This window comes from Jaculus jaculus, chromosome 7, assembly GCF_020740685.1.
Source record: "Jaculus jaculus isolate mJacJac1 chromosome 7, mJacJac1.mat.Y.cur, whole genome shotgun sequence".
NCBI lineage: Eukaryota > Metazoa > Chordata > Mammalia > Rodentia > Dipodidae > Jaculus > Jaculus jaculus.
Window position 1 is genome coordinate 10,649,725 of NC_059108.1, and position 25,230 is coordinate 10,674,954.

General features: G+C 43.9%; 1 protein-coding gene across 2 annotated transcripts in view; it reads right to left on the reverse strand.

Moving 5' to 3' along the window:
- Positions 1-25,230, reverse strand: part of Flt1 (fms related receptor tyrosine kinase 1) — a 207,716-nt gene that overhangs the window by 122,499 nt on the left and 59,987 nt on the right. For both annotated transcript variants that reach the window (XM_045153903.1, XM_045153904.1), the window contains exons 5-10: positions 23,442-23,604; positions 23,210-23,346; positions 19,079-19,253; positions 17,596-17,713; positions 14,431-14,600; positions 13,651-13,810 (exon numbers count right to left, since the gene is read on the reverse strand). In XM_045153903.1, coding sequence (XP_045009838.1) covers positions 13,651-13,810; positions 14,431-14,600; positions 17,596-17,713; positions 19,079-19,253; positions 23,210-23,346; positions 23,442-23,604 — 923 coding nt within the window. The remainder of the gene's footprint in view (positions 1-13,650; positions 13,811-14,430; positions 14,601-17,595; positions 17,714-19,078; positions 19,254-23,209; positions 23,347-23,441; positions 23,605-25,230) is intronic.

Consider the following 25,230-nt stretch of genomic DNA (forward strand, 5'->3'; position numbering starts at 1 on the left):
CGTAACTCACTCCCTTCTGTCACTAAAGAATGTCTCTGTGTATTGAGGAGACAAGTCATAGTTATTGAAAAATAGCAGGGCAAGAAAGTAAAATGCCAGGGGACATAGGCTACTCCGGGCTGAGTCGGACCTGATTCCATGAGCATCTAGAAGCCGAGGAAGAATTCAAGGCACTTGACCCAGGCTACTGGAGCTCCTCTAATTTCTGATGGAATCAGGACTCCCCGCCATTTCTGGTCCCATCTTTGGAACATGGCACCATGGAACACCTGCCCAAGGACACGAGCAGGTTTCCCAGGAGAACAGCAGACCAGCAACCCGGATCATCTTGTCATACTGGGGACTACAGACCGCCAGCTTCCCCGAGATAGGAATGTGGATGTGGCCTCTCTTCAGAGGGGCGTGGTTTTGCAAGCCCATGCCCCAGAGCTGCCCGGGGAGGACCTACGGGACCGGGCAACGTTCAGCACACAAGCTTCGTACCTGCCGTGCGCCACGCACAGGGCTGAGAACAATGCGGACCCCCATCTCTCTCACCACCCACAGCGCCTCCTGGTCAGCGCTGACTTCCTCCCACAACGTAGGAAATCTGGACTCAAGAGAGAGGTTTCTTTTGATGGGTAGGTGGCACTAGGTGGCAGAACCAGGACTTGGGTTTTAGAGCCCGAGACTTACATGGTCTTTCTACATCCTAACACCTTACCCAGTTGGCTCCTGACGTCATCACATAGACTTCTTAAAAACATATCACCCTTGGGGCTCATAAGCTTTTGACCAAAAAGGATTCCTTTTAATGTCTAAGCAGTTGTCATTTTAATGTGACACAAAAGCAATCCTGGACTGCTTCCAACTGCCCGGCTCATTTGTGGTCACCCTCGCATGGCCACTGCGGCCGTTTCCTGATAGGTCATTGAAATTGAGATGATCGATTCAAACTGCAACACCCTACAGGTAAGCATTTAACAACTTTTGTCTTTAAGGAACATTCTGGGCCATATGTTTTCTACCAGTCATAACTGTCTGGCTCTAGGTCACCTGTACCCACTTGCTTGGGCTGTCTTTGGTTACAGACTTTTCTACGCTCACAATGGATAACTAGTCAAGAAGGCTTCAACTGCTCGGTGACACACACAAGGCCTTGGGAACACTAAGGCCCACCCCAAAAATGGAATAAGGTTCATCCATGCAATTTATGTATTTGTTAGTTATTAATTAATTTATTTATTTATGTTAGTGGTGGTGGATGCACCAGGGTCTCTTGCCACTACACAGAAATGCCCAGCCAACTTTATGTGTGTAGATGGGGAATTGAACCTGGGTCAGCAGGCTTTGCAAGCTATTTTGAACCACTGCATCAGCTCCTCAGCCTGTACACAATTTCTTTTCTTAAAAAATTTTTCTTGTTTTTATTTATTTACTTGAGAGTGATAGAGAGAGAAAGAGGCATTGAGAGAGAGAGAGAATGGGGGCATCAGGTCCTCCAGCCACTACAAACGAACTCCAGATGTGTATGCCCCTTATGCATCTGGCTAACGTGGGTCCTGGGGAATCGAGCCTCGAACCTGGGTCCTTAGGCTTCACAGGCAAGCGCTTAACCGCTAAGCCATCTCTCCAGCTTAATTTTTCTTTCTTTCTTTTTTTTTTTTTTTTATGGCCTAGATTTTCAGACAAGGAAGACAGTCTCAGGGATTCAATTCCTGTCGTATATGGTAACTATAACCAGCATTAAAGAGTGCGTAAAAGGCCATCAGTTTATCTGAAGTGGCAAAGCAGACTTCCGGTCCACTGAGAGCAGAACTTCCAGGCGTGTCCAGGGAGCTGAAGCTGAGCTTTATTCCCCTCCCACCTTCAGTCCTTCAGCTCAGAGGCAGGCTGTCGTTTGCAATGGTGACTTTTATTTTATTTTTTTCTCAATCCGAACTGATGAGTCGACCAGATTAGTCTCCTGGGCACATCTTCCTTGACACGCAGCGCACACCTGTCCCCCATATCACTCACTGCCTCATCGTTGTCCCTGTCCTTTTCCATCGGACTCTCCAGGGCCTAGCTGTCAGCACAGACCCCAGCTCCCGCCTCCTGGGGGCCTTTCCTCTGAACTGCTGCTCTTGCCATCAGCCACACCCCACTGGCCAGTTTTGTTCTCTCTGATCATGAGCACCTGCCATGGGGACTGGCTGCAACAGGGTGGCAAGAACCACGGGCTGGAAAACGGGGTCTGATACAGGGATGGCCACTACCTAGCTGTGAGCCAGGAGGAAGTAAATTATTTACCTTTGAGCCAATTCTCAATTGTACAATAAACCTTCACTCATTAAAAAAAATTATTTTTCTTTTTTGTTTAGGTTTTTTTGAGGTAGGGTCTCACTCGGGCCCAGGCTGACCTGGAATTAACTATGTAGTCTCAGGGGGGCCTGGAACTCACGGCAGTCCTCCTACCTGTGCCTCCCAGATGCTGGGATTAAAGGTGTGCGCCACCACGCCTGGCTACTTTTTCTTTTTCTTTTTTTTTCTTTTTTGAGGCGGGGTCTTGCTCTAGCCCAGGCAGACCTGGAATTCACTATGTAGTCTCAGGCTGGCCTTGAACTCACAGTTATCCTCCTACCTTGGTCTCCAAAGTGCTGGCATCAAAGATGTGCCCCACCACTCCTGGCACAGAAAGAAGAATGGGTGTGCCAGGGTCTCCAGGCACTGAAAACAAACTCCAGATGCATGCACCACTTTGTGCATCTGGCTTTTTGTGGGTACCGGGGAATTGAACTTGGGTCATTAGGCTTTGCAGGCAAGCACCTTAACTACTGGGCAATCTCTCCAGCCCCATCATTTTTTAAAAAATGTCTAAGATTCTCTACATGTAACTGAGTTAATCATTTGAAATGACTATCAGGGCATATGTAGCTCATCTCATTCATTCATCCATGATATGCCCTGGTTTCCCATCACTTTCTTCTAGTTCTTCACTTTTATTTCCTTTAATTACCCTCCTTGTATACGTGCCTGGGCTGTGTGAGGCCCTGGCATGCCCATCCTCTCTCTACCTCTCCTTTTCTACTTCTTTCTCTCTCTCTCTCAACTAAAGAAAATAAACTATTTTAAAAAGAGAGAGAGAGAGAGAGAGATGAACAGTGTTTGGGTCCCTAGAAAGGGCCCACTGATCAACTTGCGGATGAGAGACATCTCAGAAGCCTTCCATAGGGATTATTAAGAAGCAAGGCTAAGGGCTAGACACTCATTAAAGGCGCCTCCTGAGCTTCAGTCTAAATCCTATGTACTCTTCTCCGTCTTCCCAGGATTTTTTTTTTTTAATGTTTTAATGGTCTGGAAAAATGGCTCAGTAGTTAAGGTACTTGCCTGCATAGCACCAACCCAGGTTCAACTCCTCAGTATCCATGTAAAGCCAGATGCACAAAGTGGCACATGCATCTGGAGTTTGATTGCAGTGGCTGGAGGCCCTGGTTGCACTCTCTCTCTCTCTCTCTCTCTCTCTGCTTTCAAATGAAATATATATATATATATATATATATATATATATATATATATATATATATATGGTATTCATATTTATTTATTTGAGAGACAGGAAGAAGGATGGCAAGGGTAGGTTGGGGGATAGGCGTGTCAGGGCCTCTTGCCACTGCAAACAAACTCCAGACACGTGCACCACTTTGTACATCTGGCTTTATGTGAGTTTTGGGGAATTGAACCCAAGCCGGTAGGTTTTGCAAGCAAGTACCTTTTCCCACTGAACCATCTCTCTAGCTCTGGTTTTTGTTTATTTGTTTTTGTTTATTTATTTTCAGTTAAAAGAGCATTGAGTTTTACATTGAAACCACAAACCAGAGTTCATATCTCAGCAAGCAGGCCACCAGGTCAATGGAGATGGTCCCAGCAAAGGGGCAGGTCTTACATCTGATCAGACTTATTTACCTGTCCCCTGAGGATCATGTGTCAGGTCATTCACTTCTAGTATCAGTGATAAAGGTGTACATCTAGTGTTTGAAAGTCTCTGTATATGGCTTTTCATTTAAAGTTTCCAGGTTGGAGAGATGGCTTAGAGGTTAAGGTGCTTGCCTGCAAAGCCAAAGGACCCCAGTTTGATTCCGTAGGACCCACGTAAGCCAGGTGACACGTGCAACCAGAGTTTGTTTGCAGTGGCTGGAGGTCCTGGTGCGCCCATTCTCTTTCTATCTGCCCCTCTCTCTCTCTCTCTCTCAAATAAATACATAAAAGGTTTAAAATTTAAAAGAAAAAAGAAATGTTTAAAACAAGTTATCTTTCCAATTGTGTGTCGCTATCTTTTGCTATTACTAATTCTGGGAAGTTATGCTGCATTCTTCTGAAAAGACCGTAATAAAAATGGCCCAGCATGGGCTTCTTATAAATCAACATTTTGGCTCAATTTAAAACACATACTGAAAAGTTTGATAGCAATAATAAGAGACAGTTAACTCATCAGAGACAATTGCTCGTTAGAGTCACTGTGGTCCTGTGAAGTGGGGGGGGGGGCGGGCGGGGAGGACTCTTGCCAAACACAGACAAGTGGAAAAAACGGCATTTGGCAAACAAACTGGTACTCTGTCCTCAGGACTTTGTAGGACATATTAATAAGGGCTCCTGTCTGGACACTCACATGGGGTAGAGTGTACTTCCCTACCCAGCAATTATGTAATCGAATGCCAGAAGTTCTCCTTAGTAAGTGGACATGCACCTCTGGCTGGTGATAAAAGCCTCCTGGACCTGATGGCCACTTTTACGTGGCTTTGTTCAAGCTCCAGTGTCCTGCTAAAGTGGGCTTTGGACAAGGGGGTTTCCTTCAAAGTTTTGTTTGTGGCAAATTCAGATTCTCCATGGCCTGCCCGATTCAAGCCTGCATATCTATGCATACCTACACAGTGAATTTAGACACATGGAAATATGAGGTGATTATATTTCTAACGAAGTGGTCTTTGTAAATTACCACTTCCCTTCAGATACCTAACCTATAGTTTGCCCACAGGTAAATGTGGACTCTTTCAATTTAGTGATGAGAATTTTCAGTTTTGTAGACAGAAAATTTGTAGCTCAAATATGAAAGACATTTCATGCTGGTGGCCGATTAAATCTGGTTCCCGTAGCGCAGTTCTGATTCACTACCATGAACCGTTGTTATGTTTGTGGTTTGTTAATTTTACAAATCGCACTGATTCACAAGCTGTGTCTCTAGAATGCTCTCTCTCTGACACATCCCTAATGATCGGGCTTGCGTTCCTTGCCAATTTACAAATGTAAACAATAGTGAAATGCAATTACCAGGGCCTGTCTTCCCCCGCCCTGTAGACCATCCCTCCTCCCCTCAATAGCAAAGGGCGAGCCCCACAGTCCTGGACTGGTCAGCTTCCTCAGACGTCCCTCTCAGCCATTAGTATTCTATTATGGAGTGTTTCAGAAATGGGGTGTCGGAATTGTCGCTGAGTAGCAGGAATCATTCCTTTCAATTTAATTTTTCTCCCACATACAATTATTTGGACATAACGGACTACTTCAGCCCGTTGGAAGCAGTTATTTGAGAGACCATCAAAGATTTTTCTTAGGAAGCCCACCATTCCCAAGAAAGTAATAAGGACCACTGTATCCATTCAACCCTCCGTAAGTTTAGGCTCCACGGCTGTCTTTGCCATCATGGGGGTACTCACTGGCAAAAGACCAAATGAACAAGGTTTAGAGCCAGTGGGCAGAGATCATGATTCCACTGGCCTGTGGCTGGCAGAGGTGGTCCAGGTTGGCACTGGTGAAAATATGGATTGATATTAATGGCGGAAGGGTGGCTGCACTCTTCTTTCTTTCACTGATTTTTTTTCCCCCTTCCTTAATTTGTGTTGCTGGGGATGGAACCCAGAACTTCACCCATACTAAACAAGTGTCCCATCACTGAGTTCCACTCCCAGCCTTTTTTTCTTTTTTTTACTTCGTAATTATGAATGTTATAATCACTAAGTCAATTCACTGAGTACCAGTTACACGCAAGACTTTTCTTGTAAACATTCTGCTGTCACAAGTTACATTCTTCTGTTAATTTGGCATTAGCCTTCGGTTAGTGGTCAGGTTGCTTTAGCAGAAGGGAAATCAGTATGATATCACTTCACATCTTTTTCTGAATGAAGAACATGTAATTTAAAGTGATCTTTTTTTTTTTTTTTCTCATTGAACGCCCCTATAGTTGTAGACTAGAGGAAAAGGGAAGCCAACAGTTAGTTGCCATTTAGAGAGGGGAAATGCAAGCACTGATTAAATAACTGGCCAAGGTCATCCAGAGGTCAGGGGCGGTGCCAAGAATATAACCCACTTCCTTGACTCCCTTGTCTCCAGCTCTGAGACGGCATGCTGTGGCTACATAGATAGATCCAACAAGTCATTGCCGCACAATTTGATCTTACATAATTTTTAGAAATGCTGGTGATGAACGAGGTTTATGCTTAACATACAGTTCATGCCTATTAAGTATTTCATGAGATGAGATGGTTAACATCAGGCACTTGGGTTTAGTACTGGTGATGTGCCGCATCAATTTATATGATAGGAGCAATAGTAATGCACTATAAGTGGCATAAATTTGTTTAAAAAAATCACTGGCAATCACAGCTTATTTTTTTTTAAATGACATTTTTGTACAGTCAATGTTACCTAGTACTTTTTCCATTAGTGGCAATTAACTTATTGTATTTTACAACTGTATCTATTGAAAATGTTCATTGTTATTTATGACAAAGAACTTAAGATGGGAATAAGTGGTCTGTGCCATAAAGAATGCTTGCTCACTGAACATAACCGGAGTCATCAAAGGTAACAGGAGTTGAACCTCCTGATAGTAAAGTCTCAGATGCATTCTACATTTTAAAAATAAGTTCCACTTTTAAAAAGCAAAAACAGGGCTGGAGAGATGGCTTAGTGGTTAAGCACTTGCCTGTGAAGCCTGAGGACCCCGGTTCGAGGCTCAATTCCCCAGGACCCACATTAGCCAGATGCACAAGGGGGCACACGCATCTGGAGTTCGTTTGCAGGGCTGGAAGCCCTGGCGTGCCCATTCTTCTCTCTCTCTCTCACTCTCTGCCTCTTTCTCTCTCTCTGTCTGATGCTCTCAAATAAGTAAATAAAATAAAAACAATTAAAAAAAAAAAGCAAAAACAGCCCACCTTAAAACAACCACATAGGTCTGGACATTAATGGGAGAGGTGACTTGAGCCATCAAGAATGGCCTATACCCCATCTTGCATCTGTGAGCTCAAGGATACTTTTGGGCATAAATGCTGTGGTTGTTACCTGAGGGTCTTGTTTGGGCATCAAACACACATAAATAAAAGGAACAGATGGCTTAGTGATTAAGGCGCTTCCCTACGAAGCCTAAGGACTCAGGTTTGACTCCCCAGAACCCACATAAACTAGACACACAGGTGGCACATGCGTCTGGAGCTCGATGTCAGAGGCTAAGGTCCTGACACGCCAATTCCCTCTCTCTCTTTCTTGCTCTCTCTCTCATTAAAAAAAAAAAAAAAAAAAAAGGGGAGGGGGCAGCCTTTAAGCGCCTAGATTCTTCCTGAGAAACTGACCTGATAACGTGAGACACAGACCTGATGCTAAAACTGTCCTTTCCCCATCCTCTTGTAGGGTCCACAAGCACCTAGGGAGGGGCCCCTTGCCTCCAGCCTTACACTGTCCCCTGTCCCTAGAGCTCTGTGTCCTGGCCCTGGGCAATGCTTCCTGGAGAAGCGCACCAGGGCTGGGGCCTGAAATCAAGACCAACTCTGGGCTTCGTCTTGCGTCACTGCTCAGAATGCAGGGGCCATGTGACGTTCCAGAACTCGCATATGGGCAGCTAGGGGTGGATGCAACTGACCCACACAGCTGCTCTGTCCTCCCCAGCCTTGGCCACCCTAGAGGGTGGCTCAGAACCACTTCCTGTCAGGGTGGGACCTCTGAATGGGACCGCCACTGAGCAGAGAGAGCTGTTTCATCCTTCCTTCCCACTCTTCTATTTATTCTTCCTTTGACTTTTGCCTAGCTCGTCTATACTTCCTTTTTTTTTTTTCTTCCTGTAAAAGTCATAAATTATGTCTTCCTCAAATCTACATTTCCCCTCAGACCTACTAGGTTTCTATTTTTAAAGTACAGCAAAGTTGCATTTTACTTCCCACAATGTCTGTGCATTTCTCAGAAATATTTGTTAAAATTTCTCATTGTGAAATTAGCTCTGTATGAGGCAAAAATTCCCTTTCAAGTTCTTTAGAAGTTGATGGGTCTTAGAGAAATGTGTCCTTCCCCTAGAATGCTAGTTAAGTAACACTGTTGCATCGAATGTTACCAAGGATCTTCTCCGTATATGTCACCGCTCTCCACAAAGCATAATTCATTATCTTTATATTTTGTGGCTAGACACGTGAAAGGTACTAGGAGCTGAATACTCTCATAGACGTTTCCTAGGTTTATACTAGACCAACATGGAGTAGATTTAGCAAGATCTTGAAGACTATCAGTGGGTGAGGATAAAGAAAAGATATCCAGAAATTCCTCCTAGTTCAGTCCTAAAATTCATTCAACTTACTTTAATGCTCCTAAATATTTAAAAGAAATACTCTGCTTAGAGCCTTGACACCACATATGTAGAAAAGGAAAAGAAAGATTCCGTTCGACTTCTAGGCTCATTAGCTATATGAATTTCAAACCCCACCCCATTTTATTCATGTTTTCTTAAAACTGATCAATGAGAACTCATAAACTGTACAATGGCATTCAGGGAGATACTTTGACAGATGTATACATTTTACCACAGCTAGGTCCATTTAAACCTACCAGTCTTTTCAAGCATTTATCAGTTCTTCGTCGGGGAAGGTCAATATCCCCTCCTGGATATTTTTGAAAGATGTAGCACATAATTGTTATTTAAGGTTAATCTACTGTGTGATAGCTCACCAGGGTTTACTACTAATGTTTTATAAGAATGAATTGTAAACTTAACAACAAAACCTCACAGTATTATTCAGTTAAAATAGAGCTTACTTGCATAAACCATATGACCATGTTTTTTAAGGAGAAATTTTTAGCTGATAGTAGTTTGTTTGGTTTTTTTTCGAGGTAGGGTCTCACTCTAGCCCAGGCTGACCTGGAATTCACTATGGTGTCTCAGGCTGGCCTCGAACTCGTGGCAATCCTCCTACCTCTGCCTCCCCAGTGCTGGGATTAAAGGTGTGCACCACCACACCCGGCTCTGATAGTAGTTTTGTTAGTTTTTAAATATTTGTTAGACTCCAGGAAATGATACAATTTGAGTTGTCTGAGTCCCTTTTTATATTAACTTTAGCTATATTAACTAGCTGGCCATAATACATCAATTACAAATCTGGGGCTTCAAAAATAAACTAGAGGATCAAAGGGATGAAAAAGGAAATGATACAAAATCACAGGGGTTTATATATCCTCGCCATTGCCCAGGGTGATACGTGTGCCATTATTGGGGTTAAAAGTTGTGCGTATAACTCTGCTAACGTCTCACCTGCTTTACAAACCTACAGAAACACACTCAAACCATGTCAGATGACACTGGGCCATTTGGTGAACGGTTCTGTTAGTGGATCTCAGGGTTTTCTTTTGTTTAAGTATTTTATTTATTTATTTGACACCCAGAGAGAAAGAGACAAAGAGATAGAGGGAGAATTGGCACGCCAGGGCCTCTAGCCATTTCAAATGAACTCCAGAGGCAGGCGCCACGTGGTGCATACACCTGGTGCATCTGGCTTTACATGGGTACTGGGAATAGAACTTGCATCCTTTGGCTTTGCAGGCAAGTGCCTTCACCACTAAGCCATCTCTCCAGCCCCAGTAAATCAATTTTCTGAGAGAATAAACTGTGGGGTGTGTGGACAGAGGCACACTTCTCAGCTCCACTGGTGAGGAAGGAAAATGTGTGTGTATTTATGTGTATGGTCTGTGAAGTGGAGTGTGTAATGTGTGCTATTTGCACATGTTTGTATAGAAGCAGCACTGTTCATAGGCCAGAGAAGAGCGTTGGTGTACTTCCTTGACACAGAATCTCTACCACAAACTGGAGCTGGGTGGGGGTGTCCAGCCAGGTACAGCAATTCTTTGGTCTCTGAGGCCCCCACAACTACAGTCCCCATGCAGATTGGGGTTACAGATTTGAGTGGCCATGCGCAGCATTTTATCTAGGTTATGGGATGTCCAGTGGTCTCAGGCCATCCCAGGCTCTCATGCTTGGTTAGTGGCAATCACTGAGCCATCTCCCCAGTCCCTGGCTCCATGACTCTCTCTCCTTGCAAATAAATAAAATATATTTTGTATGAATGCATACACACACACACACACACACACACACACACACACACACACACACAGATGGAGAGAGAGAGAGAGAGAGAGAGAGAATGAGAGAGAATCTGGCTTTATGTGGGTGCTGGGGTATTGAACTTGGGCCCTCAGGCTTTGCAAGCAAGGGCCTTTAATTGCTGAGCCATTTCTCCAGCCCCAAATGATTAAATGATACTTTTCTTTTTTTCATTTTTAGGTTTTTAAGGTAGGGTCTCACCTTAGCTCAGGATGACTTGGAATTCATTATGCAGTCTCAGGCTGGCCTAGAATTCTCAGCAATCCTCCTACCTGGGCCTCACAAGTGCTGGGATAAAAGGTGTGTGCCTAGATCTCAGGTTGTTTTTTTTTTTTTAAACATTATATTTATTTATTTATTTATTTGACAGAGAGAAAGAGGGAGGGAGAGAGAGAGAGAGAATGGGCATGCCAGGGCCTCTAACCACTGCAAATGAACTCCAGATGCGTGTGCCACCTTGTGCATTTGGCTAACATGGGTCCTGGAGAATCAAACCTGGGTCCTTTGGCTTTGCCGCCAAGTGCCTTAACTGCTAAGCTATCCCTCCAGCCCAAGGATCTCAGGTTTTTGTTTTTTTTTTAAATTTTTTATTTATTTGAGAGTGACAGAGAGAAAGAGGCAGAGAGATAGATAGAGAGAGAGAGAATGGGCGCGCCAGGGCCTCCAGCCACTGCAAACGAACTCCAGATGCGTGCGCCCCCTTGTGCATCTGGCTAACGTGGGTCCTGGAGAATTGAACCTTGAACCGGGGTCTTTAGGCTTCACAGGCAAGCGCTTAACCACTAAGCCATCTCTCCAGCCCAGATCTCAGGTTTTTAATGGTGAAAAAAGATTATACCTATCATAACCCTCATAGGTATTCTTCTTCTTCTTCTTTTTTATTTATTTATTTTTTTTTATTTTTTGAGGTAGGGTCTCACTCTAGCTCATACTGACCTGGAATTCATTGTGTAGTCTCAGGGTGGCCTTGAACTCATGGCAGGCGATCCTCCTACCTCTGCCTCCTGAGTGCTGGGATTAAAGGCGTGCGCCACCACACCTGGCTCTTCCTTTTATTCTTTTTCCCCAACATTTTCTTCCAGGACTATCTTGCCATACTTCACCAATACATCTTTGGGATCCCTTAGGTAGTCCTACCAGAGAAGTTTCCCAACTGCCACACCCAATGACCCCACTCAGCTTGAAGAAGCTAGACCTCTCTGCCCAATTCCCTAATGGCAGTTAGGATTACATCTTCAGAGGGATGGGGGATTGAGGCAGTTAAGGTGACCGGACCCCAAAAGCAAAAAGCAGAAATGTCTTTGGGCCTATCCTTGCAGTTTCCATTCTGTTAGAGATCTGAGAAGAATCTGGCTTCTGCATATCTCTTGCCTAAAGGAGTTCCCTAGATCTGTTTTTCCATAAACAACCTGAGCCCTTCCCTGAGAAGGAGCATTCCTGGAAGGTTTAAATCTGATCCTGACATTGTGGTTGGCTAAGGTCAGCCCCCAAACTTGACATGGTGGCTGGTCACTCAGCCCCCACCCAGAATCTGTAACTGACTCCGATTTGGGTCACAGGCTGGGCTCTGCCCTCTCTTGCCTCCCTCATGGCAGAAGCTCTCTGTACTCCCTCCATTTTCCTTCTCTGTATCTATAAAGTCTCTTTAAACCTTCAAAAAAAATTTTTAGATTATCTATAAAAAGCTATGTTATCATAAAAATTTAACTCTTGCTGGGTAGTGCTGGTGCATGCTTTTAATCCCAGCACTTGGGAGGCAGAGGTAGGAGGACGGCAAGAGTTCTAGGCCACCCTGAGACTACACAGTGAATTTCAGATCAGCCTGGGCTAGAGTGAGACCTTATTAGGACAAAACAAACAAACAAAAAACTTAACTCTATAGTTTATCCTCATCCACTAGTTTTCTTTGTTGTTAATTTATTTTCATACTAGCACAAGCATCAAGACTTTAGGGTGAGCCCCTCAGTATGGCTGCTTAGCTCAAAGCAACAGTATAACAAAATCTTAGTAGATCTCACTCACTGCATTTTCAATGAGATGTCCACAAGTGCTCTGATTCTCTATGTTTCTATACTTAGAAAATGTCTCACAAATGAAAACTCAGACACATGTGGAAATAGCTACTTCTCAGGAATTCCATAATCCACAGTAACTTTCCACTACTATATATTATGCCCTAAGCAAAGGGTTAAGTTACCAGATGAACAGTTGGAATTACAAGAAGAATCTAGAAAACTAAATAGCCACTTGCATTTGTTTATGGTAGAATTATTTCTTATTTATTTTTTATTTGGCTAGATTTTTTTTTTTTTAGTTTGGTTTTGTTTAACAGTGATCCTCTCAAACATTCTGTACATAGAGTTAAAAGCAATAAGGAAACAATTTTGGCACAGTGATAATTTTGAGGTGGTTTCAATAGTATCTTACTGTTGTACCTATCAATTCTATTCCTGTTCTTCCAATTAGCTCCCGTGAACTATCCCAGGTATCATCTCTCTAGACTAAACAAAAAGAGGAAAAAACACACAGGGCTCAGTCATGAACAGGATGCAAAGGAAATGCTGGACTATTAAAAGCGGGCCGGGAGGGATGCACTGGGAAGGGTCACACTGAGCATCTACAGGCTGCCTGGATACTGCTCGGTTCCTTCTCTTGACTCAAGTAACTGGGAGTGACATAACAAAGGGCTTTGCACACTGCAGAGATGAATGAGTCAGAAAGAGGCAGGAGGAGGGTTCACAGGAAAGGTGATGGGATAATTGACAAAGACAGACTTCTTAGGAGACAGACAGACATGTAGAAGCAAATTTCAGCCAAATAGAAAAGTGGGAGCAACATCCCAAACAAGAAGCACCATGGCCATGCAGATTGGGAAGACCTTGAATCCTAGCCAATTAACTAAAAATCAAAAGCGAGAAGACCATTTTACCCAACACAGTGATTTAGCTAATGTCTAGGGCTTCTCAACTAGGAAACAAGGGAACAGAATTCCAGTGTGCTCCATGGGTAACACTAGCTCCTAGGGTAACACTAGTTCTTCTGTCACTATCCTAACGCTGTATGCTTGAGAAAAAAGTGATCAACAGGGAGCTGGTGGCAGGGGCGTCTTCAGTGAGCAAGTGTAAGTAGCTGTTGTCTGCCTGTTTCAAAGCAGGGACAGTCTTTACCTCAAGTACACCACACATTTCCTCTGTAAACTCCCACCTGGGACCACTGAACAATGTTCACTGGAGGGGGGCAAAACGTTTTTGAGAAATAGTCAAGAATCTAATGGTCCCTACCTTGCTTTAGAGTGATTGTGGTTACAAGGGTGCCAAAGCCACTTGACTGTAGGCTGAGGGATTCCATACACGGTGCAAGTCAGGACTTGTCTGCTGCCCAGTGGGTAGAGAGGTGGGTTTGGAAATGATGACACGGACTTTTCATAAATTTGGGGTTTCACTGGAAAAGAGATGAAGAATAAGACAGAAGTCAAGAACTGTTCCAGAGCTTTTCCCCTGGGCCTTAGATGAAGGGCAAGTCTCACTGGTTTTGATGTAAGCAGGGAAAACATACACACACATATACACCCCTTTATATTTTGTGGAGAAAATGCCTATTTTAAAAAGGTAAAAATATGTTAAGGGCAGTAATAGCTTGATCTCACAGTATGTACAGTGTGATTGCAATGACAAAAGAAATATTGCCTATGGAAGATTAATTAACATAGGCTAGTCAGGATGAGAACAGAAGAATAGTGTTTTGTTGTTGTTTGGAGGTAAGGTCTCACTGTAGCTCCGGCTGAACTGAAATTCACTGTGTACTCTCAGGGTGGCCTCCAACTCATGGCGATCCTCCTACCGCTGCCTCCCGAGTGCTGGGATTAAATGTGTGTGCCACCATGCCCAGCATGGTGTTTTCATTATTTACTTTATTTTGTGTGGTGCTGGTCTAGGTAGGGCCTTATGTATGACAAGTAAGCACTCTATTACAGAACCACATCTCAACCCTAAGTGATTTAGGTTGCTTTTTAAATTATATGTCTTTTCAGAACCGAAACAATGTAGAAACTGTAAACTTACCATTTACAATTAGCGTGGCAGTGAGGTTTTTAAATAGATTTGTCTGTTTTATGCTCAGCAAGATTGTATAGTCGCCGGCATCCTCTGTTGTCACATCTTTGATAATCAATGAATAGCCACGGACCAGATAACGGGCAGACTTCTCCACTGCAGGTGACCCGTCTTTTAACCTGTGGTTAAAAGCATGAGGGGGTAAGTCACTTCATGTGTCTCTCCAATGTCACTTTAAAAATACTACCACATCAGTTTGTGACTTTAAATTGATCAGTGTCAAGCCTTTGGCCCTCAAGGTTGATCTTAAAAATCTGAACACTGGGCTGGAGAGATGGCTAAGCAGTTAAAGCATTTGCCTGCAAAGCCTATGGACTCAGGTTCCATTCTCCAGTTCCCACATAAGCCAGATGCACAAGGTGAGGCATGCGTCTGAAGTTCATTTGCAGTAGCTCGAGGTCCTGGCATGCCCATTCTCATTCTCTCTCTCTCCCTCTCTCTATCTCAAATAAATGAATAAAATGTTAAAAACATTAAAAAAAAATCTGAACATTAACTGTTCAGTAAAGGCAAGTGTGCTTTTTTTGTTTGTTTTAGCCTGAGTAACACTTCATAACTACCAACCAAGAGGAAGAAGTGAACTAGGAGAAAAAAAGAAACGTGGTAACTTAATGTACCCACAGGGCTATATTGGTGGCCATGGTGACCCAAGTACAGGTCTGAGTCCCTCAAGCTGCTTCAGGACTTTCCGTGACTCCATGACCACTCAAGGGCCATTGTGAACCAGGTCAACGTGATCTCTTCTCCAGATAAAAATAAAAATAGACGTTCCCATTGTCAGCTCATGTGAAGTTCTTATTAGTTATATAAATGGTCACACCAGTTGTCACTTCCACAGAGAACCTACAGTGAGATTGAGAAGATCTCCCCTTAAGGAAGAATAGTTAAGGCCCAGAACAAAGTATGAACTTAGGGAATTTACAAACATTTTAAATATAGAATCAGTTGATGCCATCCATTTACAGTAAGGAGGGGTTAGGAGGTTTGGCTGCTCAGTCTGGTTCTGCCCTAAGTGCTTACTGCCATAATTTTCTACCAAACTTAGTAACTTTCTTATTTATTTATGAGTGACAGACAGGAGAAAAAGGCAAATAGAGAGAGAGAATGGGCGCGCCAGGGCCTCCAGCCACTGAAAACAAACTCCAGACACGTGCGCCCCTTATGCATCTGGCTAACGTGGGTCCTGGGGAATTGAGCCTCGAACTGGGGTTCTTACGCTTCACAGGCAAATGTTTAAGTGCTAACCCATCTCTCCAGTCCAAACTTAGTAACTTTCTAACTAGGGTGAGCCTCAGTGTTCTCAAGTTTTCTAGAACAACTCAGATATTCATCAATTTCATTTAATGTCTTGTTTTTTTTTTCACTGGTCCTTTGACCTGTGAAATGACTGTGTTATATGAAAAGGTTTTGGGAACGGCTCCTCACTGGGCATCCTGTGAGCGAGTTCTCTGGGTCTCAGTTTCAAAGCAGTTAAAGTGATGATGCTATAATGTGTGATTACCAACATCATTTTGGTATTCTTTGAAATGACTTCCTGTTAACAAGACAGTGCTTCAAAAGTAGGTATTTCATTTTATCTGTCACTATTTGGTGTCTTTTGTTTTTCGAGGTAGGGTCTTGCTCTAGCCCAGGCTGACCTGGAATTCACTATGTAGTCTTAAGGAAGCCTCAAACTCATAGCCATCCTCCTACCTCTTCCTCCCCAGTCCTGGGATGACAGGCATGTGCCACCATGCCTGGCTAATTTTAAAAAATATTTTATTTATTTATTTATATGAAAGAGAGAGAAAGAGGCAGATACACATCTATCTATCTATCTATCTATCTATCTATCTATCTATCTATCTATCTATCTATCTGGAGAGTGCATGTGCATACCGGGGTCTCTAGCCACTGCTAATAAACTCCAGATGCATATACTATCTAGTGCATCTGGCTTTACCTGGGTCCTGGGAAATTGAACCTGGATCCTTTGGCTTTGTAGCAAGCGCCTTAACCACTAAGCCATCCATCTCTCCAGACCTTATCTGTCTCTTACTACTTAGTTACTAAAGAGATTAGCAGTAGCAGACAATGGTATATAAGGTCAGGCACAGGCTAATGTACTTCTTGGTCATTAAATTACTATGAAGTGTTCTGCCAAATTTAATAATTTCCTATTAACATTTTTAGATATCATGAGACAAACAAACAAACAAAAATCTCTTTCCCACTGCAATGACATGAAAGCATTTGTACAATGTTTAGTTTTATTTTTTTAAACTCCCTGTCAAGTATTAGAGGAAGCTACAAGGCAACACTCCCCTCCTCTGATATTGAGCTAAATAAGCTCTGGTGAAGAGATCCCACGCGGCCCACCACTGAGTTGTATGCACTGTTTTCCTAATCAGTTGGAGCATACCCTTTGTTTCAAATGTAGTGACCTAAGCCAGAGATATTGACATTAAAAAGCAATTTTAAAAAATGACTGTAGATTATAAACAGATTACATTGTTTTGCATAGGTGTTGTACTGATACGATTTTTTTTTTAAGGAAAAAACTGTGTAAGGAGTTTTTTGAAAATGCAACCCTCAAGCCAAAAGAATTTAATTAGTTCAAGTAGGGCCATTCGTCCACTCCTGCAAATGAATACATATTGTCTTCATTGATGTTTGTTGAATTTTAAAACAAGGCTGGACTTTCAACCCAGTGGTACGTGATATAAAAGAGTTATTTTCAGCAACCTCATTCATGATGCTTCTCTGTTACTGCCCATCACATCCCACTCAGAGAGTGCTGACATCATAGGACGGTTTCTATGTGGAAATGTGGCTTCTGGGAGAGACCAGCTAACTAACTGAAGGGAATGCTCGGAACCCCTCCACTCTGGATCCCTCCTGGGGCACCCATCTCCTTTCTCTCTACCTCTCCCCAATGCCACAGAAGAAGAGAAGATCAACAGTGGGCAGAAAGGCCAATGTAATCGACCCAGTTGTACAATTAACTCCTCAGCTGGAAAAGGATGTCCAAGGTTGCTCCAGGGACCCTTTCTCAGAAACCTGAGTCATTGAGCATGTGCATCTTTCTGCTTACGAAACGTGTCTTAAGAGGTATGGAAGTGACTGTGGTCCTACCATACAACTTCCGGCGAGGGGAAGGCCTTCACTTTCATGGACAGCCGGTAGGACCGCTTGCCTGCTATAGTTTCCTGCACCTGCTGTTTCCGATGTTGCACATTGATGAATCCTTTTTCTTTGAAAGGAAAAGGGATGAACATATTAGAAAAGAAAAGAATACATTTATGTAAACAAAACCTCAGTGTGCAATCAACGATTCAATAAACATAGCTAGGAGGAGGGGGTTGGTGAGAAGATGGAGCCCAACATTGAACCCCTATGTTGCTCAATGGATGGAACACTTCAAAAGCCCTCACTGGGGCTGGACAGGTGGCTCGGAGGTTACATATGCTTGTTTGCAAAGTCTGATGGCACAGGTTGAACTCCCCAATACCCACATAAGCCAGATGCATAAGGTGGCACATGCATCTGGAGTTTGTTTGCAATGGCTAGAGGCCCTGGCACACCCATATTCTCTCCTTTTTAATCTCATAAACAAATAAATAAATATTAAAAAATAATTTAAGGACTAGAGAGATGGCTTAGCGGTTAAGCGCTTGCCTGTGAAGTCTAAGGACCCTGGTTCAAGGCTCACATCAGGCCCCAGGACCCATATAAGCCAGATAGATGCACAAGGGGGCACATGCATCTGGAGTTCGTTTGCAGTGGCTGGAGGCCCTGGTGTGCCCATTCTCTCTCTCTCTCTCTCTCTCTCTCTCTCTCTCTCTCTCTCTGTTGCTCTCAAGTAAATAAACATTTTTTTTTTTTAAAAAAAAAGAATAAAAAAAACCCTGAGGATCATTTTCTGCTTACTTGGAACAGTAAGTGGAGAGTTTCACAAATACCTCACAATCTGAGTTATGAACTATACTGAACTTCTGAAGAAGAGACTGTCCAATTCAAAAGTGCTACCTTTAAAGAGCATTGAATGTTCTTAACTTGACTATTTGTTTGGTTTTTTTTTGAGGTAGGGTCTCATTCTAGTCCAGCCTGACCTGGAATTCACTCTGTACTCTTAGGGTGACCTTGAACTCATGGCAATCTTCCTACCTCTGCCTCCCGATTGCTGGCATGCGCCACCACGCCTGGCTCTTAACTTGACTTTTTAAAAAAATTTTTTTGTTGTTGTTCATTTTTATTTATTTAAGAGTGACAGAAAGAGAGAGAGAGAGAGAAAGAGGCAGATAGAGAGAGAGGATGGGCGTGCCAGGGCTTCCAGCCACTGCAAATGAACTCCAGACGCGTGCGCCCCCTTGTGCATCTATCAGGCTAACGTGGGTGCTGGAGAATCGAGCCCCGAACTGGGGTCCTTAGGCTTCACAGGCAAGCACTTAACCACTAAGCCATCTCTCCAGCCCTAACTTGACTTTTTGACAGAAGGTGGCGTGGATAACTGCAAAGCTGCCTTCATTTTATGGTGGCATGACTCTCAGCCAAGAGAACACTGGCTTGGTTGCTTAGAAGGTATAGCATGAGGTGGCATGCCAACCCATATACTTACCATAGACGTGCACGGACGTGTTAACGAATTTGAATGACGGCCCGCTCTTCACACGACACGTGTAAAGACCTCGGTCCCCTCTCTGCACATTGTCAATCTTAAGAATACTGTAGAACACATTGGCGTGGGAGTGGCTTCTGTCGATTTGTTGCCTTACGGACGCTCTCTTAGTTATCTAGAAAGAAAATAGATACTGAGTATAGAAGCAAGCAGCGTTCATATTTAACATTACAGTATTTTAACATTCCTTTTATCATTATTATTTTTTTTAATTTTTTTGTTCATTTATTTATTTATTTATTTGAGAGCAACAGACACAGAGAGAAAGACAGATAGAGGGAGAGAGAGAGAATGGGCGCGTCAGGGCTTCCAGCCACTGCAAACGAACTCCAGATGTGTGCGCCCCCTTGTACATCTGGCTAACGTGGGACCTGGGGAACTGAGCCTCGAACCGGGGTCCATAGGCTTCATAGGCAAGCGCTTAACCGCTAAGCCATCTCTCCAGCCCTATTTTTTTTAAATCATTGTTTGGATAGATGCTTTCTTTCTTAGTCCAAGAGGGATTTTAAGCACCAGGAGCGGGACTGGCAGGATCCTTGCTCTATTACCAATGAGGAAGCTAAAGTAGCCAAGACCTTGGCCACAGTAGGCCCAGAACTCAAGGGCTTCTGGGTATGAAATGAATGTTCTCTCTTGAGGACAAACAACTCTCTAAACAGTAGTCTGCTCCTTAGTCATTCATACCTGTCGCTACAAACACAAAGTTATCTTTAGTATCAGGGTTTTGGTTGGTGTCTTTCTTAATCATGTCAGCTTCCTTTGCTCCCACTAGGAATAAAAAGACAAGCCCCATGCGCTGGAGAAATGGCCTGGTGGTGAAGCGCTTGCCTGTGAAGCCTAAGGACCCCAGTTCGAGGCTTGATTCCCCAGGACCCACGTTAGCCAGATGCACAATGGGGCGTGTGTGTCTGGAGTTTGCTGTGGCTGGAGTCCCTGAGGTGCCCATTCTCTCTCTCTCTCTGCCTCTTTCTGTATGTTGCTCTCAAATAAATAAATAAGTAAATAAACAAACAAACAAATAAAAGACAAGTCCTGGGACAGAGAGATGGCTAAGTGGTTAAGGCACTTGCCTACAAAACCTAATGACCGGGGTTCAACTCCCCAGTATCCACATAAACCAGATACACAAAGTGGCGCATGCATCTGGAGTTTGTTTGTAGTGACTATAGGCCCTGGTGTGCTCATTCTCTCTCTCTCTCTCTCTGTCTGGGTCTCTCTGCTTGAAAATAAATAAAACATTTTTTTTTTTTTTTTAAAGAGAAAAGTCCTGGCTTCATCTACTCCTTGTTTTAGCGTTTCACTATTTAAGCAGTTCTTGTTAATTGCTGAAGAGCCCTGGAGGGTGGAGCTAGGGTGTGCAGATCCATGGGTAAGTTGAGCCAAGCTCTGGAGGGTGTTGTCCTATGTTTATCTCGGGAGCGACCAAGTTCAACTGTGTGAACTGTCCATGGTTACCTGCTCACTGTTTTGGGAAGACATAATTGATCACATTGTCTCCTTTAATTGTTCATTTTATAACACATATGTCATTTCCTCCTCCCAATCATTTCCTGTGGAGTTAGGCGGATCGTGGAAAAACAGACTTGGGTGCTATTTCGACTAATCTCTGAGCTTGAAGCTAGTTCTCTCTGCTGTGCTTAATAAACTTTGACCCACCTGCCTTTTGCTTCCCCTGTTGGCACAGACATATGTCTGGGCCGTTCTCTTCATTCTAGCAGTAACCAAAGAAAAGAAATGGTCAGTCATTGCTGTCAAAAGTCAGAGATCAAGCCCGGTTTGGTGGCTCACACCTATAATCCCAGCACTGAGGAGGCAGAGGAAGGAGAATCTCTATGAGCTCAAGATCACCCTGTGACTAACTAGTGAATTCCTGGGCTAGAGCAAGGTCCTACTTTTTTGGGGGGAAACAAAACATCAGAGTTCAATCTCTTAAGGAGGAGGCCCCTGCCCCTCTGCCACAGTTGTTGATGTCTGTTGGTGTCCCTTCTCTCTGTGAAGTTTCTTCCTGGGCACCAATGGCGTGGCTTCTGCCTAGCTCTGACTTGCCTTGTGTTCAGAATTGCCCAGTTAACTAAAGCAAAGGCTTCAACTCCTCACGGAAGCTGGCCGCATTTCAATTGCTCATCAGTCACACGTGACTTTATTGGACAGAACAGCCACTGGGCGGTGCCCGTTCAGAAGATGAGTGGCACTCAGTAAGTAGGCGGTCAATGTTATTAACAGCAATGCAACAGGATAAAAGTTTCTGCCCTTTTAGACTTTTTTTTTTTTTATGAGAGAGAGAGAGCGAGAGTGCCCGTGTGAGAGAGAATTGATGCATCAGAACCTCCAGCCGCTGCAAACGAACTCCAGATGCGTGTGACGCCTCTTGGTCTTGTGTCGCCTTCTGTGTCAGGCTTACATGGGACCTGGAGAGTCCAACATGGGTCCTTAGGTTTCACAGGCAAGCGCCTTAACTGCTAAGCCATCTCTCCAGCCCCCTTTTGACATTTGTTTGTCTGTTTGAGGTAGGATCTTATTCTATCCCAGGCTGACATGGAATTCATTATGTAGTCTCAAGGTGGCCATAAACTCACAGAAATCCTCCTACCTCTACTTCCTGAGGGCTGTGATTAGTGGCATGCACTCCCACACCCAGCCCTTTTGACATTTTTTGAGAGTATTTGACTTTTATGAGAATCTAGAAAATATTGCTACACGTTATAGCATTTTTATTTAAACAAAACAACGTTATTTTCTAGAAAACAGATAAATCCTCATGATTCTATGGGGTACTTAGCACATCCTTTTGTTGCTAAGTTATTCTGTTTCCATGGCAAAAAGAAAAAAAAAATTGGTGAAAACAATAGCTTGGGGATGATGCATTAATCTTTTGTGTATTATTTTAATCATAAATTAACTTTACTAGGCAACTTAGATGGCATAACAAGTGATTATACTTGGGTTATGCCACATAAATCCCACTGGCATGCTAGAAAGGCCTGGGCTACTGTCAGAATTTTCTTAACTGTTTTCTCACATATACATCTTTAAAAATAATGGTTGTACATGCACCTTTTGTCGTGGTGCACGCCTTTGATCCTAACACTTGGGCAGAGGTAGGAGGAGCACTGTGAGTCTGAGACCGGCCTGAGACTACATAGCGAATTCCAGGTCAGTCTGGACTAGAGCAAGAGACCTTACCTCAAAAAAAACCAAAATAGGGCTGGAGAGGTGGCTTAGCGGTTAAGCGCTTGCCTGTGAAGCCTAAGGACCCTGGTTCGAGGCTCACTTCCCCAGGACCCATGTTAGCCAGAAGCACAAGGGGGCACATGTGTCTGGGGTTCGTTTGCAGTGGCTGGAGGCCCTGGTGCACCCATTCTCTCTCTCTCTGTGACTGTCACTCTCAAATAAATAAATAAAATTAAAAAAAAAAATAATGGTTGTAAAAACTTAACAATTGTTCGCTAAGGTGTCCCATTGGAATGAGGGAACCCATTCAGTCCTTATTCTCATTTTTCTGAGAGCAGAATAGCTCCTTTGACAGCTAACAAATGGCCGGGTTGAAGTATCTTTTCCAAACACGCTCTAGGGCTGGGGAGATGGCTCAGTGGTTAAAGGCATTTGCTTCCAAAAAGAGCTCTAATCAGGTGCCTGACTGTCTGCCAGCACCTTAAATGAATGTGCTGACAAAGACAGCCTCCTGAAAGGTTGTTGTTACAAAAGATAGCCCCTGCCTGGCACTTAGTGATAAATTTCTCTCTCATCTCTACATCCTAAAGCTTTGTTTCCAAGGATGCAATGGACCCTTTTGCCTATCGGAATCAAGCAATGAGAACAGCAGCCTATACACTTCAAAACAAAACTCCCCAGACATCATCAGAAGCCAGTTATCTGTAAGCATCACCTTGACAGAAGGCCAGAAAACAGTAGCAACCAAACCCAGAGCTCTTCTATTGACCCACAAGTGCCCCAGGGGCAGAACTGGCTGACTTTTCCCATCTAGGAAACCCAGTGGGGTTTTGCTTGCTCAAAACAGACAGTGTCTCGCATGAGGGATAGAAAAAAAAAAAAAAAAAGCGGGGCACTCACTTTACCAGGGTAGCTCCAGGTCATTTGCACCCTTGTGTTCAGAGCAGTGGTGGCCGTGCAGTTGAGGACAAGCGGGTGGCCTCTGAGCAACCTCACTGGGCGTGGAGGGCTTATCTGGACGTCTCGGATTGTGTTGGCTGCAAGCATAAAAGGTAGAGCCAGCGTTAAGATCCCGAGTTCCCCGGGGGCAGGTGACCCACCGATCGCACCCCGGCCTCCGAGCAGCACTTACTCAAGCGGTACGTCAGGTAGTTTGTCTGGTACAAGCGCCCGTTGACCGTAGCTTCACAGTTCAGAAGCCCTATTTCCCTGTACGTCGCATTTGCTATTACAAAGCCCCTCCTACTGTCCCAACTTATCCTTTCTCCATCGGGGATCAGAGTGTCCAGGGGAAACTGAAAAGGAAGAAACAGGCTTTTATGAAATCATCCTAGTCCCGGGACAATGCTGTTTCTCAGGTCATTCGTGGACACACTGTTTGAAAACAAATAAAATGGTAGAGGTGGAAAAAAAAAAAAAACCTCCCCTTTTTGTCATTGGTTCTTTTTTTTTTTTTGATTTTTCAAGGTAGGGTCTCACTCTGGCTCAGGCTGACCTGGTATTCACTACGTACTCTCAGGGTGGCCTCGAACTCTCAGAGATCCTCCAACCTCTGCCTCCCGAGTGCTGGGATTAAAGGCATGCACCACCACGCCTGGCTGTCATCGGTTCTTTTTAAAAATTGTTTTTGTTTATTTTTATTTATTTATTTGAGAGTGACAGACAAAGAGTCAAGAGAGCGGGCCAGGGCCTCCAGCCCCTGCAAATGAACTCCAGACACGTGCGCCCCCTTGTGCATCTGGCTAACGTGGGTCCTGGGGAAGCGAGCCTCGAACTGGGGTCCTTAGGCTTCACAGGCAAGCACTTAACCGCTAAGCCATCTCTCCAGCTCTGTCATTGGTTCTTTAGTTTTCTAAAGTTTGAACATAGGCAAAAAAAAAAAAAAAAAAATTTTTTTTTTTTTTTGTTTTTTTTGAGGTAGCTCCAGCCCAGGCTGACCTAGAATTCACTACGTACTCTCAGGGTGGCCTCGAACTCAGTGCGATCCTCCTATCTCTACCTCCTGAGTGATGGGATTAAGGGCACGTGCTACCACGCCCGGCTTGCAAAATATATCTATATCGTGATAAATCGTAGTGATTACGGTCATTTGTGAGCAGTCTCATAGGCCATCCATATTTATAAGCAACCCATAGGACACACCTGCGCAGGGTAGACCTAGCTGTCATTTCAGAATAGCAGTGGGAGCCTGTAACTTTGCCTTGTGGGACTTTTCACAGTAATGTGGTCTGGGACTCAGTAGAGAAGCCTACTGGTATGCCTCTGCCCCACCTCCCCGTGCCGCAGGGTCACCTGCCCATCATCTGGAACTTTCAGTAAGCCAAGAACTGGGTCGTTACATTTTGCGTGGCTTACTCAAAAAGGTGGCCATCAGGTATGCCTCCCAAACTGACGCTACTACGTTTGAGAGTCTAGCTGCGTCGCAAGGGCTCTGGGAGGGACTCTAAAGCTGGGGCCCACCACGCAGCCGGCCTCTGGGGTCCATGCTTACAAAGAGAGCCCGACATTGGTTTTCTTCTTGTATTTCTTTTCAGTATCTAGGATTTTTTTCTTGTTGTTATTTGCATATATCAGGTAAACACTCTGCCTTTGAGTTATACCCCCAGTTCTTAGGATCCAATGTTTCAGCACATTTTATTGTCAATTTTTATATAGATACATAATGTATTTTGATCACAATCTACTGCTCTCTCTTGTTCACCTCCCCCCCCCCCGTATTCCTTCCAGTGAACCCCTTCTCCCTCCATCCAGTCCCTCTACTACTAATTTATTATCTTTTTTTTCCCTCCTTCCTTCATCGTCCATGGTAGCATGTTGATGGTCCCAATATTGTGCAGGTAATGACAGCTGCATCTCATTGTAGGAGTTACTTTATTTGTTTATTTTGGCTTTTGGAAGTAGGGTCTTGCTCTAGTCCAGGC